This window comes from Cyprinus carpio, chromosome B12, assembly GCF_018340385.1.
Source record: "Cyprinus carpio isolate SPL01 chromosome B12, ASM1834038v1, whole genome shotgun sequence".
In the NCBI taxonomy this organism is placed as follows: domain Eukaryota; kingdom Metazoa; phylum Chordata; class Actinopteri; order Cypriniformes; family Cyprinidae; genus Cyprinus; species Cyprinus carpio.
The window spans coordinates 26,056,204-26,069,964 of NC_056608.1; the positions used below are offsets into that span (position 1 = coordinate 26,056,204).

At 30.2% G+C, this 13,761-nt stretch overlaps 1 protein-coding gene and 1 pseudogene across 1 annotated transcript; one reads left to right on the forward strand and one right to left on the reverse strand.

Annotated features, from left to right (window-relative positions):
• Nucleotides 1–1,416: 1,416 nt before the first annotated feature.
• Nucleotides 1,417–8,906, forward strand: LOC109110078 (annotated as a pseudogene).
• Nucleotides 8,907–9,905: 999 nt separating this feature from the next.
• Nucleotides 9,906–13,633, reverse strand: LOC109110562 (catechol O-methyltransferase domain-containing protein 1). The gene is made up of 5 exons (XM_042734835.1): nt 13,480–13,633; nt 13,283–13,401; nt 12,673–12,727; nt 11,789–11,922; nt 9,906–10,268 (listed from the first exon to the last, which is right to left on the reverse strand). The coding sequence occupies exons 1-5, from the start codon at nt 13,577–13,579 to the stop codon at nt 10,116–10,118; spliced, it is 561 nt and encodes a 186-aa protein (XP_042590769.1). The 5' UTR covers nt 13,580–13,633; the 3' UTR covers nt 9,906–10,115.
• Between the last annotated feature and the right edge of the window lie 128 nt (nt 13,634–13,761).

Here is a 13,761-nt window from a genome sequence, read left to right on the forward strand (position 1 = left end):
CATTAGGATTTTAATTGAGTGTATTTATAGATCTTCTCTGAGCACAGAGGATTGAGAGACCTCATGCGTGTCTGATGGAGATGTACAGAATCATAAGGATTTTAGATATTATTGTGTATTATTATGATGTTCACTGCTCAGAACTCCTCTGAACATTTCCATCTCGTATGACGTATGTTACACTGAATCTGAAAACCAGATCAAACTAAATACATTTGAAATAACTAGTTTTCATCGTCTGATTCGCCAAATAATTGATAGTTTTTACACACTCCGTGCGCTTCGTAACACGATCTAACAGCAGTAGAGTTTAATATCTGCTCGACATCTGTATATTTTCAGGTTCTTTGTGCTTTAAAATGCCATTCAGCCTCCTCTGGACTTTTGTTAAGCCTGGAAATGTATTTTTGCAGATTTGAGTGTTTGTTGGATACTGACGGGATTTTGGATGCTCTGGATTCGTTTGGATGCTCATCATTTATCTGCCGTCATCAATAAAATTGACAGATTAAAGTGAAATGAGATAAGTGGAGTTTCTGTCCGAGCCTTTTTAGGATAATAGTAATAATAATGATAATAATAATGATCATAATAAATACTTTTTGGATCATGATCACCCCATTCTTAAACTTAAAAGGCAGCTATATATTTTAATGTATAAAAATAAGCATAAAAATTAATAACACATTTGGGAAAAAAATGAAATTAAAGGGTTTTTTCACATTTTCTTTCATTTTAATAATTTTTTTCAATTATTTCTTCATTTAAATCAATCTTAATTTTTTTATTTTAATATTTTTCAGGTATTTTTATTTATTTATGTTTAATTTATATAAAACAAATAAATTACATATATATATATATGTATATATATATCGATATCTATATATATATATATCTAATTATTATATTATTATATTATATTATTATATAATATTATATTGTTATATATTATTATATATATTATTTTTATTTAATTTTTTCCTATGCTTTTTTTCTAATCTTTTCCATGGACCTTCTAGCACTTCCTTGTAGCCCCCTTGAATAATAATAAAATCAGAATATAAAATATTTCAGATTTTGCCTATTTAAAATGAATTATTATTAATAATAAATATTATTATTACTAACATTTACATTATAAATAAATGTCAGAAAATTATTTATGTAATTATTATAATTATTATTAGTAGTAGTATAAACATTTACGATATAAATAAATGTCATCAAATTGTATTTATTTATTTATTTACTTACCTTCCCTAGCTCTCCGTTGCTGTCCACTGGGGGTCCCTGCTTTTTGATGTTTTGAGCCATGCTAAATTAATCTAAATGTCCGGTTATGAATACAGAAATGAATTTGTATGTACAGTACTCTTAACAAAATAAAAGTTATTCCAGCAGTCGGAGCTGCCGAACACGTAATTTGAGTCAGGCATGATTCGGGGCAGCGCTTAGGGGTCCTGACCCTGCTGTGTTGTTAGCATTAGCGTGTAGCGCGACTGGACTCCTTCATCGGTCTCCGGTGCTCCGTGACCCGGTTCTGCTGCACAGGCTCGACCCGCACTCTCCGGTCAGTGCGCGCTAAACCTTTTAATCTGTTCCGTGTCTGTGTTTGCTGATGTGAGCTGAGTTTCCAGTTCGGTTCCGCGAACAGTGTAGCTCTGTATTATTATTATTATTCTAAAAATATTATAAATGTGAAATAAATTAATTTTCAGAAAATGAGTGACAGCAGAAGTTTTATTTAGTGTTATTGTATGTAATAAATTGCATACATTTATTTTAAAAATATTTATTGTTTATTAAATATACGTTAGTTTCTTTTGAAACAGTAGAAATCACTGATAATTTTCAAACGGTAATTTTAATAAATTGCATACATTTATTTTAAAAAATATTTATTGTTTTATATATATTTCTTATATATATATATATATAAATCCTAATAAACTGTAATAAGTCGTTGTGTCTGCAGATCTGATGTCTGTTCCTCCAGCGTACGCAGACCTAGGAAAGGCTGCTAAGGACGTGTTTAACAAGGGATACGGTCATTAAGGTTAGGAAGAACTGGGTAATGATGTGAATGATGTGTTTTATTTGGGCTTGTGTGTTTCTGTATGCTGAGGTTTCGGGACGGTGAAGCTTGACGTCAAAACCAAGTCTGCGAACGGAGTGGTGCGTGCTCTCAGCGTGACGTTCTTTATTCACACTTTCTGTGCGCAGTTCATCCATGAAGGTTATTTAAGGGTTTCTGTTTCAGGTCTTAAAAATTCTTAATTCACCCTTTTTTTTAATTATTATTATTTATTTTTTTTTTCGTCTTGATTCCAGTAAAAATATCTAAACATCCTTAAATCAAAGTACATTTACTTGAGATGCAAAATATAGAAATCAAGTCTTGTTGTATGCTTATAAATGTCATAAATTAAATTTATGATGTTTTTTTTTTTTTTTTTTTTTTTTTTTTAAATTTTTTTTTATTTTTTTTTTTTTTTTTTTTTTACAAATTAAAAAAATATGTTATTTTTTTTTTTTTTTTTTTTTTTTATGTATTTTAAGTTGTAAATTATGTTAATTTAAAGTGAAATAAAATGAAAGTATAAAAAAATAACTTAAAATTAATTTATTTCATGTAGTTACCGAGGCAGCATTTCTTTTTTTAATTTAGCTTAACTTTGAACGAAATAAGTAAATAAATAAAAATAATAATAATAATTAATAAAAAACTAAATAAGCATATTAAAAAAAAAATTAATGAAACTGACAAAAAGACATACTGTATATACAAACCAAAAAATTGACTAAAATTAAAATGAAAAAGATAATATAAAATTAAAACTAATTCAAAATATTAATAATAACTAAAGGGTTGCAAAATGGTGGAAAATTTTAGAAATTTTGGAAACTTTCCAGGATTTTTTTTTAAATATACCAGGGATTTTTGGAAAGTTTCCGGAAATTTTCCACCCCTTTGCAACCGTAAACTATAATAGTAAATTAATAACACAGAATGGAAGTTGTGATTACATTTGAGAACATATTCATGTATTTTTAAAAAGGTCTTCAAACATCTTAAATGGACCTTCATCAGAAACCCTGTTAAGAGCAAACGTCTGAATGTAATGAGGTTGCTCAGATGTCCTCCAGGTCCTGATATAATGTATGGTATCATAATGCCTCTGTTTTTGACTGCCAGGAGTTTAAAACATGTGGCACGTGTAACATGGACTCAAACAAGGTCAGCGGGAACCTGGAGACCAAGTATAAATGGGCCGAGTACGGACTGACCTTCACTGAGAAGTGGAGCACGGACAACACGCTGGGCACCGAGATCACCGTCGAGGACCAGGTGCGGAAACAATAACTCCCTCATGATTCCTGCAGCCAGGAGAACCTACTCAGTGATCTCCTGACCTGCAGAAGCCAATCCAGAGGAACGTGTTCATACACATCACCAGTCAAAAGAAAACTGTAAAATTGTGAAATAGTTTTACAATTTAAAATAATTGTTTTCTCTGTGAATATTTGGTCAAATGTGATTTATTTCTGTGATGTGCAGCTGTATTTTCAGCATCATTACTCCAGTCTTCAGTGTCACATGATCTTCAGAAATCATGAAAATATACTGATTATTAGAAACATTTCTGATTATTATCAATATTTTTACCCAAGTAAATCACTTTTCAAAAACATTTTTCTGATTATTATCAATATTTTTACCCAAGTAAATCACTTTTCAAAAACATTTTTGAAAAATCATAATTATTCCAAACTTTTGTTTTAATATGTTTTACACTATTTAGTAGTAGCTTATCTGTGGGACTGTAGTTATGCATATTAAGAAAAAATAAAAGACGTAAAACAAACAGACGATTAACTGTAATGCAATTATGAATCAAATTATAGCAAAATGTAGACTTGTATGTTGTCTCTGGGTTAGCATCAAGTCCTAAGGTTGGCATCATCTTTCATGTCACATCTGGATCCACATAGCTTGGTAAATCCTAGTTACCACGGGATTAAACTGTGGCAAAGCAGAGAAACAAAATAGAGACATAACTTAGCCTGCTGTTCAACTCAAGTAAAATTTAATTAGTTTAACCCAAGCAAGATTAAAATGCACATTGATCAGATATGACTGCAAAAAATTATGAGATGCATTATTTGAAGGCTTGGCCAAAGAGGTGTGTTTTTAATCTAGAATTAAACAGAGGAAGTGTGTCTGAACCCCGAAACATTATCAGGAAGGCTATTCCAGAGTTTGGGAGCCAAATGCGAAAAAAAGCTCAACCTCCTTTAGTGGACTTTGCTATACTTTTGTTTTAATATGTTTTAACCACTAATGAGCTATTATTACTATTAATGAATTATTATTACTGTGATGCAAGAAATATTTCAGACTTGTCTGACAAAGTGCTATATCATATCATATATCATATCATACATAATGGATTATTTAACTTTTTAACCCTTTCAAAACAATTAGCGAATTAAAACCATTTCACATTAAAACAAAAAAAATTACATTTAATGTGTTACTATCTGGGGTGCCTTAGCAATCCTTTATTATTTATTATTTAAATAGTATTAAATATTAAATATAATTATTATTGTATTATTAACGAGTTACTATTTATAGTTATATTAATTATAATATATCATTACTATATTTATAATTTATTTATTAAATATATATTTTAATATAATTTATTAATAATAGTTATTATTAATAATAAGTAAATACATAAAAAATAAACAATGTTATTAATGTTTTCTTTTTAAACTATACTAACAGTTTGCTTGTGAAAACAAAAATGAATATTCTCAGTTATTGGTGAATAATATATTTTGCATTTCATTACGTATATTTTGCATTTCATTTTGACACGACCTTCTCACCAAACACTGGGTACGATGACTTCTATCATATATATATGTATATATATATAACACTTTGTCAGGTATCGTGAGCTTGAGGTCTCTGAGGTTTGTTGGTATATATATATACTTGTAGGTATTAAGACCTCTGAGGTTTATTGGTGTGTACGTGAACGTGGGCTGTGATGTGGATTTCGACTTCGCCGGTCCCACCCTCCACGGCGCGGCGGTGCTGGGATACGAGGGCTGGCTCGCCGGATACCAGATGACCTTTGACACCGCCAAGTCCAAAATGACCCGCAGCAGCTTCGCAATCGGATACAAGACCGGAGACTTCCAGCTGCACACTAATGTGTGAGATATGCACCATCCTCTGTGCTTTAGCAGCCAGTCTTTATTTAGTTATTCATTCATTTATTTGTATTTTTTATTATTATTATTTTTATATAATTGTTAATCATAATATTAATAATAAATATTCATGTTACATTATTATTTATAATTAATAAACAGGAATTATTATTTATTAATTAGTAAAAGTAATAATTATTTATTAATTAGTAATGATACTACTGCTACTAATTATTGTTATTGTTGCATTATTTTTGTTTATGGTGAATAACCAATTGTCATAGAGTTTTATTTATTTGATATTAAATATTAAAATAATAAAAAAATATTATTTATAATGACAATATATAACAATTATTTTTTAAAATAACTATTTATTAACTGATGATACTACCACTACTACTACTATTCATATTATTATTTTTATTATTACTACCTATAATTAAAACATAACAGTTATTAGTATTTTTTAAATTTTTTATATTTTATTAGTTTAATATTATTATTTATAACTATCATTTATAATCAACATATGCTATTTTTGTAGTTATTATTATAAATATAAATGTATAAATAATAAATGTTTATTACATTTTTATAATTAATAAATATTGTTTTATCATAAATATTAAAAATAACAAAAAATATTGTTGATATTATAAATGACAACTGTTATTGTTTTTAATGTATACTTAATAACAATTATTATGAGTATTATTATATACAATTATTATTATTTAGTAAATATTCTTCTATTAATTAAATACAATTCTTAATGATTGTAATTTAGAATTAATAACAGTTAATTATTATCATAATTATTCATCAACAATGATGTAATAATGATAATTATGATTTAAAATAATAAATAATAATTGCAGTTACTAACTTGCACAGTCCCTGTGTTAGTATAAATAATAAATGTTTATTACGTTTTTATAATTAATAAATATTGTTTTATCATAAATATTAAAAATAACATATTGTTATAATAAATGTCAACTGGTATTGTTTTTATTTATAATTAATAACAATTATTATGATTATTATATACAATTATAATTATTTAGTAACTATATTTTTATTAATTATATTAACTATATATAACTATTTATGAACAGTGGTGTGATAATTATAATTATTATTTAAAATAATAAATAATAATCACAGTTACTGTACTTGCTTGATTGGAAACGTCTTAATGCTTGATGTGTGTTTCTAGTTCAGAATCTTCCCTGCAGACCGTGTAGATCTCCAGCGCTGGTGCTGTCCTCAATTACTGCCCTCGATAATCTGACGTTTAACCGCGACAGCTGCGTGAGGAACACGAGGAACGATCATCTCTCTGTTTGTGTGGCAGGGATGACGGGACGGAGTTTGGCGGCTCCATTCATCAGAGAGTGAGCGCTGATCTGGAGACGGCGGTGAATCTGGCCTGGACCGCCGGCAGCAACAGCACACGCTTCGGCATCGCCGCCAAATACATGCTGGACTCCAGCTCCTCCGTTAGTGTGAGTCTGACTGAGATACACCTCGCAGTACGACGGGAGAGATTCACAGCTTTCTCACTCTATATATGAGTGTAATCCTGCTGTCCTCTGCTGGTATCTGCCTTTCTGTAACTTTAACAATCATAGTTATGTATCTTAAGTGTCTTCACAAAAGTACAGTGTATGTTGTGATTATATACTGTTATGATGATATAAAATTAGTCGTACTGGCCACCTGTATTTTGTAAGATGACAAGAATCCTGAACCTGACTGTAAGAGCGTCTTTGTGTCACTGAGATGCATCGGTCCTTTAACAGCATCTGTGTGTTTCTTTCAGGCGAAAGTGAATAATTCCAGTCTGGTTGGGATCGGCTACACTCAGACCCTCAGACCAGGTGAGTGTTATATGAATCACTCCATCCAGGTAACGCCACCTTTTTATTTTATTTTATTTCTATTATTTTATTTTAATTTTTATTTATTTATTTTTATATATAAATAAACTTTTTTTATTTTTTTTATTTTATTTTATTTTATTTTATTTATTATATTTTATTTTATATATTTTTAATTTTATTCTTTTTTTTTTTCTTTTTTTGTAATTATTTTTTTTTATTATTTTTACTTTTGTAAAAATATTTTTATTATTTTTCTTTTTGTAAAAAATATTTTTGTAAAAATAATTTTTTTTTTATTTAATTTTTACATATTTTATATATATTCATTATATTTATATATATATACACACATTTTTGTTTCATTTTATTCTTTTTTGTAAAAAATAGTTTTTTATTCATTTTTTTTTTTTATAAATATTTTATTTATTATTTTTCTTTTTGTAAAAAATATTTTTTTTGTATAAAATCACTCCATCCAGGTAACTCCACCTTTATTTTATTTTTTATTTTATTTTATTTATATATATTTTAATTTTATTTCTTTTTTTGTAATTTTATTTTTTTTGTAAAAATGTTTTTTTTTTTTATAAAATATTTTATTTTGTAAAAATATTTTTTGTATAAAATATTTTTTTTATTTTTTGTTTTTATTTTATTTCATGTACTATTTAATTATTGTTTTTATTTGTTGTATTGCATACATTTTTTATTTTTTTACTATTCTTTTTTTCTGTTTTGTATAAAATATTTTGTTTTTATTTTATTGCAGTATTGTTTTGTCATTTTTGTTTAGTTTAAAATATTTTATTTCTCTTACAAGCATTAGGTTTAGTATATAAGTGCATTAAGTGCTTTTTTTTATACTGACAGTGTTTCTGTCATATTCTGTACAAGTTGGAACAAGAGTGCCAGAATGATTATCTGCATAAATCTCACAAAACGAAGCCATGATCATGTCATGTTTCACTCAAAATCAAAAGAATCAAGTATTTATTTTATAGAAAAGTACTTCTAATTCTGGTGTGAAATGAGTTTGACCCTTGCGTCTGATGCAAACTGTGTGTGTGTGTGTGTGTGTGTGTGTGTGTGTGTGTGTGTCTGTGTGTGTCTGTGTGTGTGTGTGTGTGTGTGTGTGTCCAGGAGTGAAGCTGACGCTTTCTGCCCTGCTCGATGGAAAGAACATCAACGCTGGAGGCCACAAACTGGGTCTGGGACTCGAGCTGGAGGCGTAACACCTGACTGAGCATCGTGTTTCTCACGAGAAGAGAGTTCTCCAGACGCAGACAGACGGCTGTCGAGTTTAAACCAAACGCTGAACCCAAACCTGCGCCTCAGGCATCTCTTATTTATTTGCTGCACTACCTTTACTATCAATATTTCTCTCCAAACCGCCGCTTTTGATCTGTATGTGCTTTCCTTTCCAGGTCATAGTTTAGACAAAAATGTGAATATTATTATTTACTCATAAAACAAGTGAGCAAGTGTGATTTTGGCCTGAACTTGTTCTGAATGTAGATGATGATCTGCACTCGTTCCGCTGCTGTTTAATGATGTCTGGACGCTTTTGTCAGCTGGTTGTTGTGCTGGTTTGGCTTTCTCGTCCTTGTCTCTCTGCATTCAGGCTTTATGGTGTTCAAACGGGTTCTTTCGGCGTGAGATGTTGCGGTTGCTTCACTTGACCTCTCCAGAAACGCTCACACTGATGCGGATGAGGCTTTCCCTGCTGAGCTGCACAATCAAACCCTTCTGTGTGTCCACATGTACAATACAGTCCTAAAACTGGAATTGTTTTGTGTTTTATTACACTATATTTAAACAAAAAATAATTATAATAGTTATAAATATATGAAGAGTTTATGTGCAAAAACAGATAACTATTTTTTTTTTTAATTTTATTTTATAATGTTTTTTTTTTTTTTTTATTTTTTTAATTTTCAAAAATCATGTTTTTTAAAATTTATTTTTACCTAATCAAAATACCCCGACTGCAGTGTGAATGAGATTAATTGGAATGCACAATTTAAAAAAAATATGATTTTTGAAAATTGTTAAAAATAATGTTTTTGGAAATTAATGCTTCATATTTAAATTTAAATAATAAAAATGCAAAAAAAAAAAAGTATGAGATCTTATGCCTGAGAGCAGAGGTTTCTGAGCTAGGATTGGTCAGTAATGTTTTAAGGCGGGGCTTAGCGAAATCAAAAAAGCTTTGAATAATTAGAAATGGCAAAATTTCCCCCAAGTGTTTACAAATTTTGCATTGCTTTGCTGAGCTCCAATATCTAGAGCTCTGTTTGTTGTTAGGATGACACTGAGACTTAAAAAATATATAGTTTTAGGCTGGTTTGTCCGAGTGGTCTAACAGCGCTCGTCAATCACAACACGATCGAGATGACCAATCAAATCACAGTGGGCGTGGCTTACTCAAAAAGAGCGTGAATTTCCAGCGTTGGAAACGTAAAGCGAGTGAGGAAAGCTGAAAGAGGTGAAACATTTCCTATTCGACAACTCTTTTAAGACATAAATGTTAAATAGTAATATACAGTGATGCAAACTACTCCACGTTTTTTTTACAAACATGTCCGTTTTGATTTGAAAATACGTTATCGTTTACAATATCATTTCTGACTTTTCTGATTTTTCTTTAAAATACTTTTAGCAAATAGTTTAAAATGATTACTTTACAAATAGAATTTCCTTCAACAACAACAAGAAGTCATGTTATGGCCTTGCTTTGATTTACAGGATCCAAATATTCAAAACATGTATTTAAAACATTCCAGATTCCAGTGCAGTAGCTTTGTTTATTAAAAAAAAAATGTATACCACAAATACATATTTGAAATGTAATTTCAGAAACAATCAATAGTTGGCACCATGAACAATTGAATACAAAACTTTCAATTATCACAAAGCATATTCTCAGTTAAGCAGCCTAAATGAATGATTTCAGATGTTTTCTTCAGTGTGTTATGGTGGTATGTCACTGTAAAGTCATATTTTGAATGCTAATGTGAGCCCGTCTCCTACAGTTAACATGCTGAGCTGGATTCTGACGTCTCGATGGAGCTTCTTGTTCAGTTTATCAATGCTGATGGAGTCGATGTCGCCTTCTTCTGGGTTCACCACTCGACCGCTCCACAGCACCTAGACGTCAGAGATTTGATTTGAAAGAAATTAATACTTTCATTCATTAAGGATGCATTAAATTGATCAAAAGCGACAGGAAAGGCATCTATGATCACACTACCTAATGTTGTTCTTTTGAACTTTACTGTACATGCTTAGAAGAAGAATGCTGAGAAATAAAATGTATTGTGGTTTCCGTAAAAACATTGGACAGCAAAGAATTTCTTGAGCTGCAAATCAGCATATTAGAATGATTTCTGAAGGGGAATGTGACACTGAAGATGCTGAAAATTCAAGCTTTCGTCACAGAAATAAATGACATTTTAACATAGATTCACATAGAAAACAGGTATTTTAAATTCTAATAATATTACGCATTTTTACAATATGTTTGATCAAATAAAAGCAGCTTTGAACTGTTCAGTGTACATCATATTTCATAAGACACCACTGAATGGAAGAATTTTGACTTTTCTTCTCAGTTTTTCTAGGAAAATTGCAAGAAATTGAGTGTTATTGAGTTGTAATTGGTTTTTTTTGGTTTTTTTTTATTTTGTATTATGTGGTTTTTGGAGGTTTTTGGATATGTATTGGTATGTTTTGGTATGTTTGAATAAGATTTTTTAGACTTTAAGGGGAGACACTGCAGGCAAAAACAGTTTTTTCATGCACCTGTCAATTTTTAGATTTTGGGCTTTTTTGGCTTTTCATAAAGTGTTTTTTCAGACTTATGGAAAGAAAACATCGAAGAGACACTGTTAAGTGTTTCTTTTAAAGCACTTTATCTATTTGTGTCAATAGACTTTAATTACAATACATATTTTTAAAGGCCTAAATGAGTTTTTTCTCCCACACTGAGCCATAAATGTCCACTTCAGTGGCACTTACACACACCAAACTTTACGTATTTATCCCCGTCTATATTCTGAAGGTTTTTACAGAGGGATTTGTTCATATATAATTTTCTTGATTATATACAACATTTTATTCCCCCAGAAATTGTGAAAATATATTGTTTTCTAGCTGTTCAAAGTATTTTCTGAATACCCAGAATTCCCTCTGTATAAACATTTGACTCTAATATGTCAAAAAAAAAAAAATTAAACAAGAATTTTGAAACTGACTTCATCCTGTGTTCAGATTTTTGTACTAGAAATGTATGCAAATTAGCGCATATTTCGTTAAATAATGCCTCATTTACATATTTAAACATACATTTTTGAAAACTTGTAATACAAAAAATGTTCGCAATTATCAGTGTAATCAATCAACTTGGTAAGTAAGGTGATAACTATTAGTTAATTTTTTTCCCTATTCACCTGCAGTGTCTCACCTTCGACTGTAAAAGGCTGTAGTGCACATGCTTATGATGCTTTTATAGTGTTTTTACGTTGAAACTCTTGGTGCTCACCGTCTGCTCTCATTGTACGTTAAAGGGTTCATTGAGTTTTGATGGAACAGCTCTCAGGAATGCATCTCCGAGTTAAAAGCAGAAGGTTATTGTAGAAACATGAGTGTGAACGGACACGATCACTCACGTTATCTATAGCGATTATTCCTCCTTTCCTGACCAGCTGCAGGGATTTCTCGTAGTAGTTGTCGTAGTTGACTTTGTCAGCGTCAATGAAGACAAAATCAAAGGTCTCTGCTTCACCAGCGGCCAGAAGCTCATCTAATAACACACACACGTTAAGGTCGAAACACCCTGATATGTGCACCTTAACATCCTCAACACATTTCATATTTAATATACATTCATTTGTTTTAATATGAAATTAAACATTTAAAACTCTTTAAATTTCCAGATGTCAAATATCACATCGGATGAGACCTGAATGTACATCAATGTATATTTTAAACAAATATATTTGTGAAATCTTCTATGTAAATACTCCAAATATTATAATTATTTTATGACTCATGCCAAAGAAAAATTATGTGTGAAATATCAAGTTCACATTAGTCACGTTATCAAAATTTAAATGCACATCCAGTTTATTTCCATGAATAAAAAACAAATAAAACAATAAATAAAATAAGACCATAAAAGCCAATTTCATTACTTGAAATAAAATGAATGTTGACCGAAATATATATATGTGTATTTTTTTTTTTCAGCTAGTTGCCAAGCCAATATTTCTCATTTTCATTTATTTTAAGTTGATGTACTAAAATAGCTGAAATAAAAAAAATATATATAAATATATATTAAAAAAACTAATAATAGGGAGAAACGCAAAAAAAATCAAAAATTTTATTTAAACTATTTAACTAAAATTAAAATAAAAACTAATATATATTTATAATAAATATAATAGTATCTCAATGATATTACATTGACATTTTTTTTTATCTGTGGGTCAAAACCTGATGTGAATGTAGTCTAAAGGTTATTTGGATATAAAAAAAATCCAGATCTTACCAAGAGTTTGCAGTGCTGGCTTCAGACGCACGTCTATTTTGTGCTCAACACAGGCCTACATGAGAGGAAGATTATTAAATACATCGTTATAATCTTTACATAATGTCGAATCCGCAGGAAATAATCGAGCCTGATTGCTTAAAAGAACTTGAATGCATTGTAATATATTTGTGTATTCATATAACATCCTAATGCAGCGCAGACAGTGATTCGGTGAGAATATTTGAATCTGTAAGCTGTGAATTAGCAAACATCCAAAGCAAGTTATATGAATATTAAACAGAGCAAACTGAGGTTAAACATGGTTATTTATTTACTAGGATAAAAGTCTCAGGTTTAAATATTAACCCACATTAAGGCAGTGCTGAAGGTCTCTGATAAGGACGGATTTATGTCATTGTTGAAACGTGAAACTGTTATTAAAGGGTTTTAATCTTGCAAATAACTTTGTATAGTGAGTTTATGAACAGTAAAGTGGACTACTAATGAAGTTCTGTTAGAGAAAACATCCCACAACTGGAAAAAGAAAGCTAAGCAGAAGTGCATCTTGCACAGTAAGAGCAGAAATGAGCGTGAATAGAGATGTAAACAGAGTCGGTTCACATCTCACCAGTCTCCAGAAGGGTCTGCCGATGTCGATGTACTCCTCGCTGACGTCACACGCGATCAGCTTCCCGTCTTCAGGCAGCGTGAGGGCGATACTCAACGCGTTATATCCCGTATAAACACCTGAACGCACAGATTGCTCAGACGTGCGAGCTACATTATATTATTTTGATTTGTGCAGTGTATTATGAAGTGCCATACCAATTTCAATAGCTTTCTTGACCTTGATTAACCGGGCTAGATTTGCCATGAGCTGCGACTGCTCACAGGCCACCATGATCATGTTCAGCTCGTGCTCCATGGTCTTCTACAGAGAAATAATGAAGCACAATTACTGAAATTAGGTTCAGTGATCACAGTCACTGTACAACACCCAGTTAGGGAGTTACAAAAACTAACAAATTATTTTTAGAAGTGATACTACAGAGAAATAATGATTTACAATTACTAAAATATTGTTATTTGGTTTGGTTTTTGTTTTTG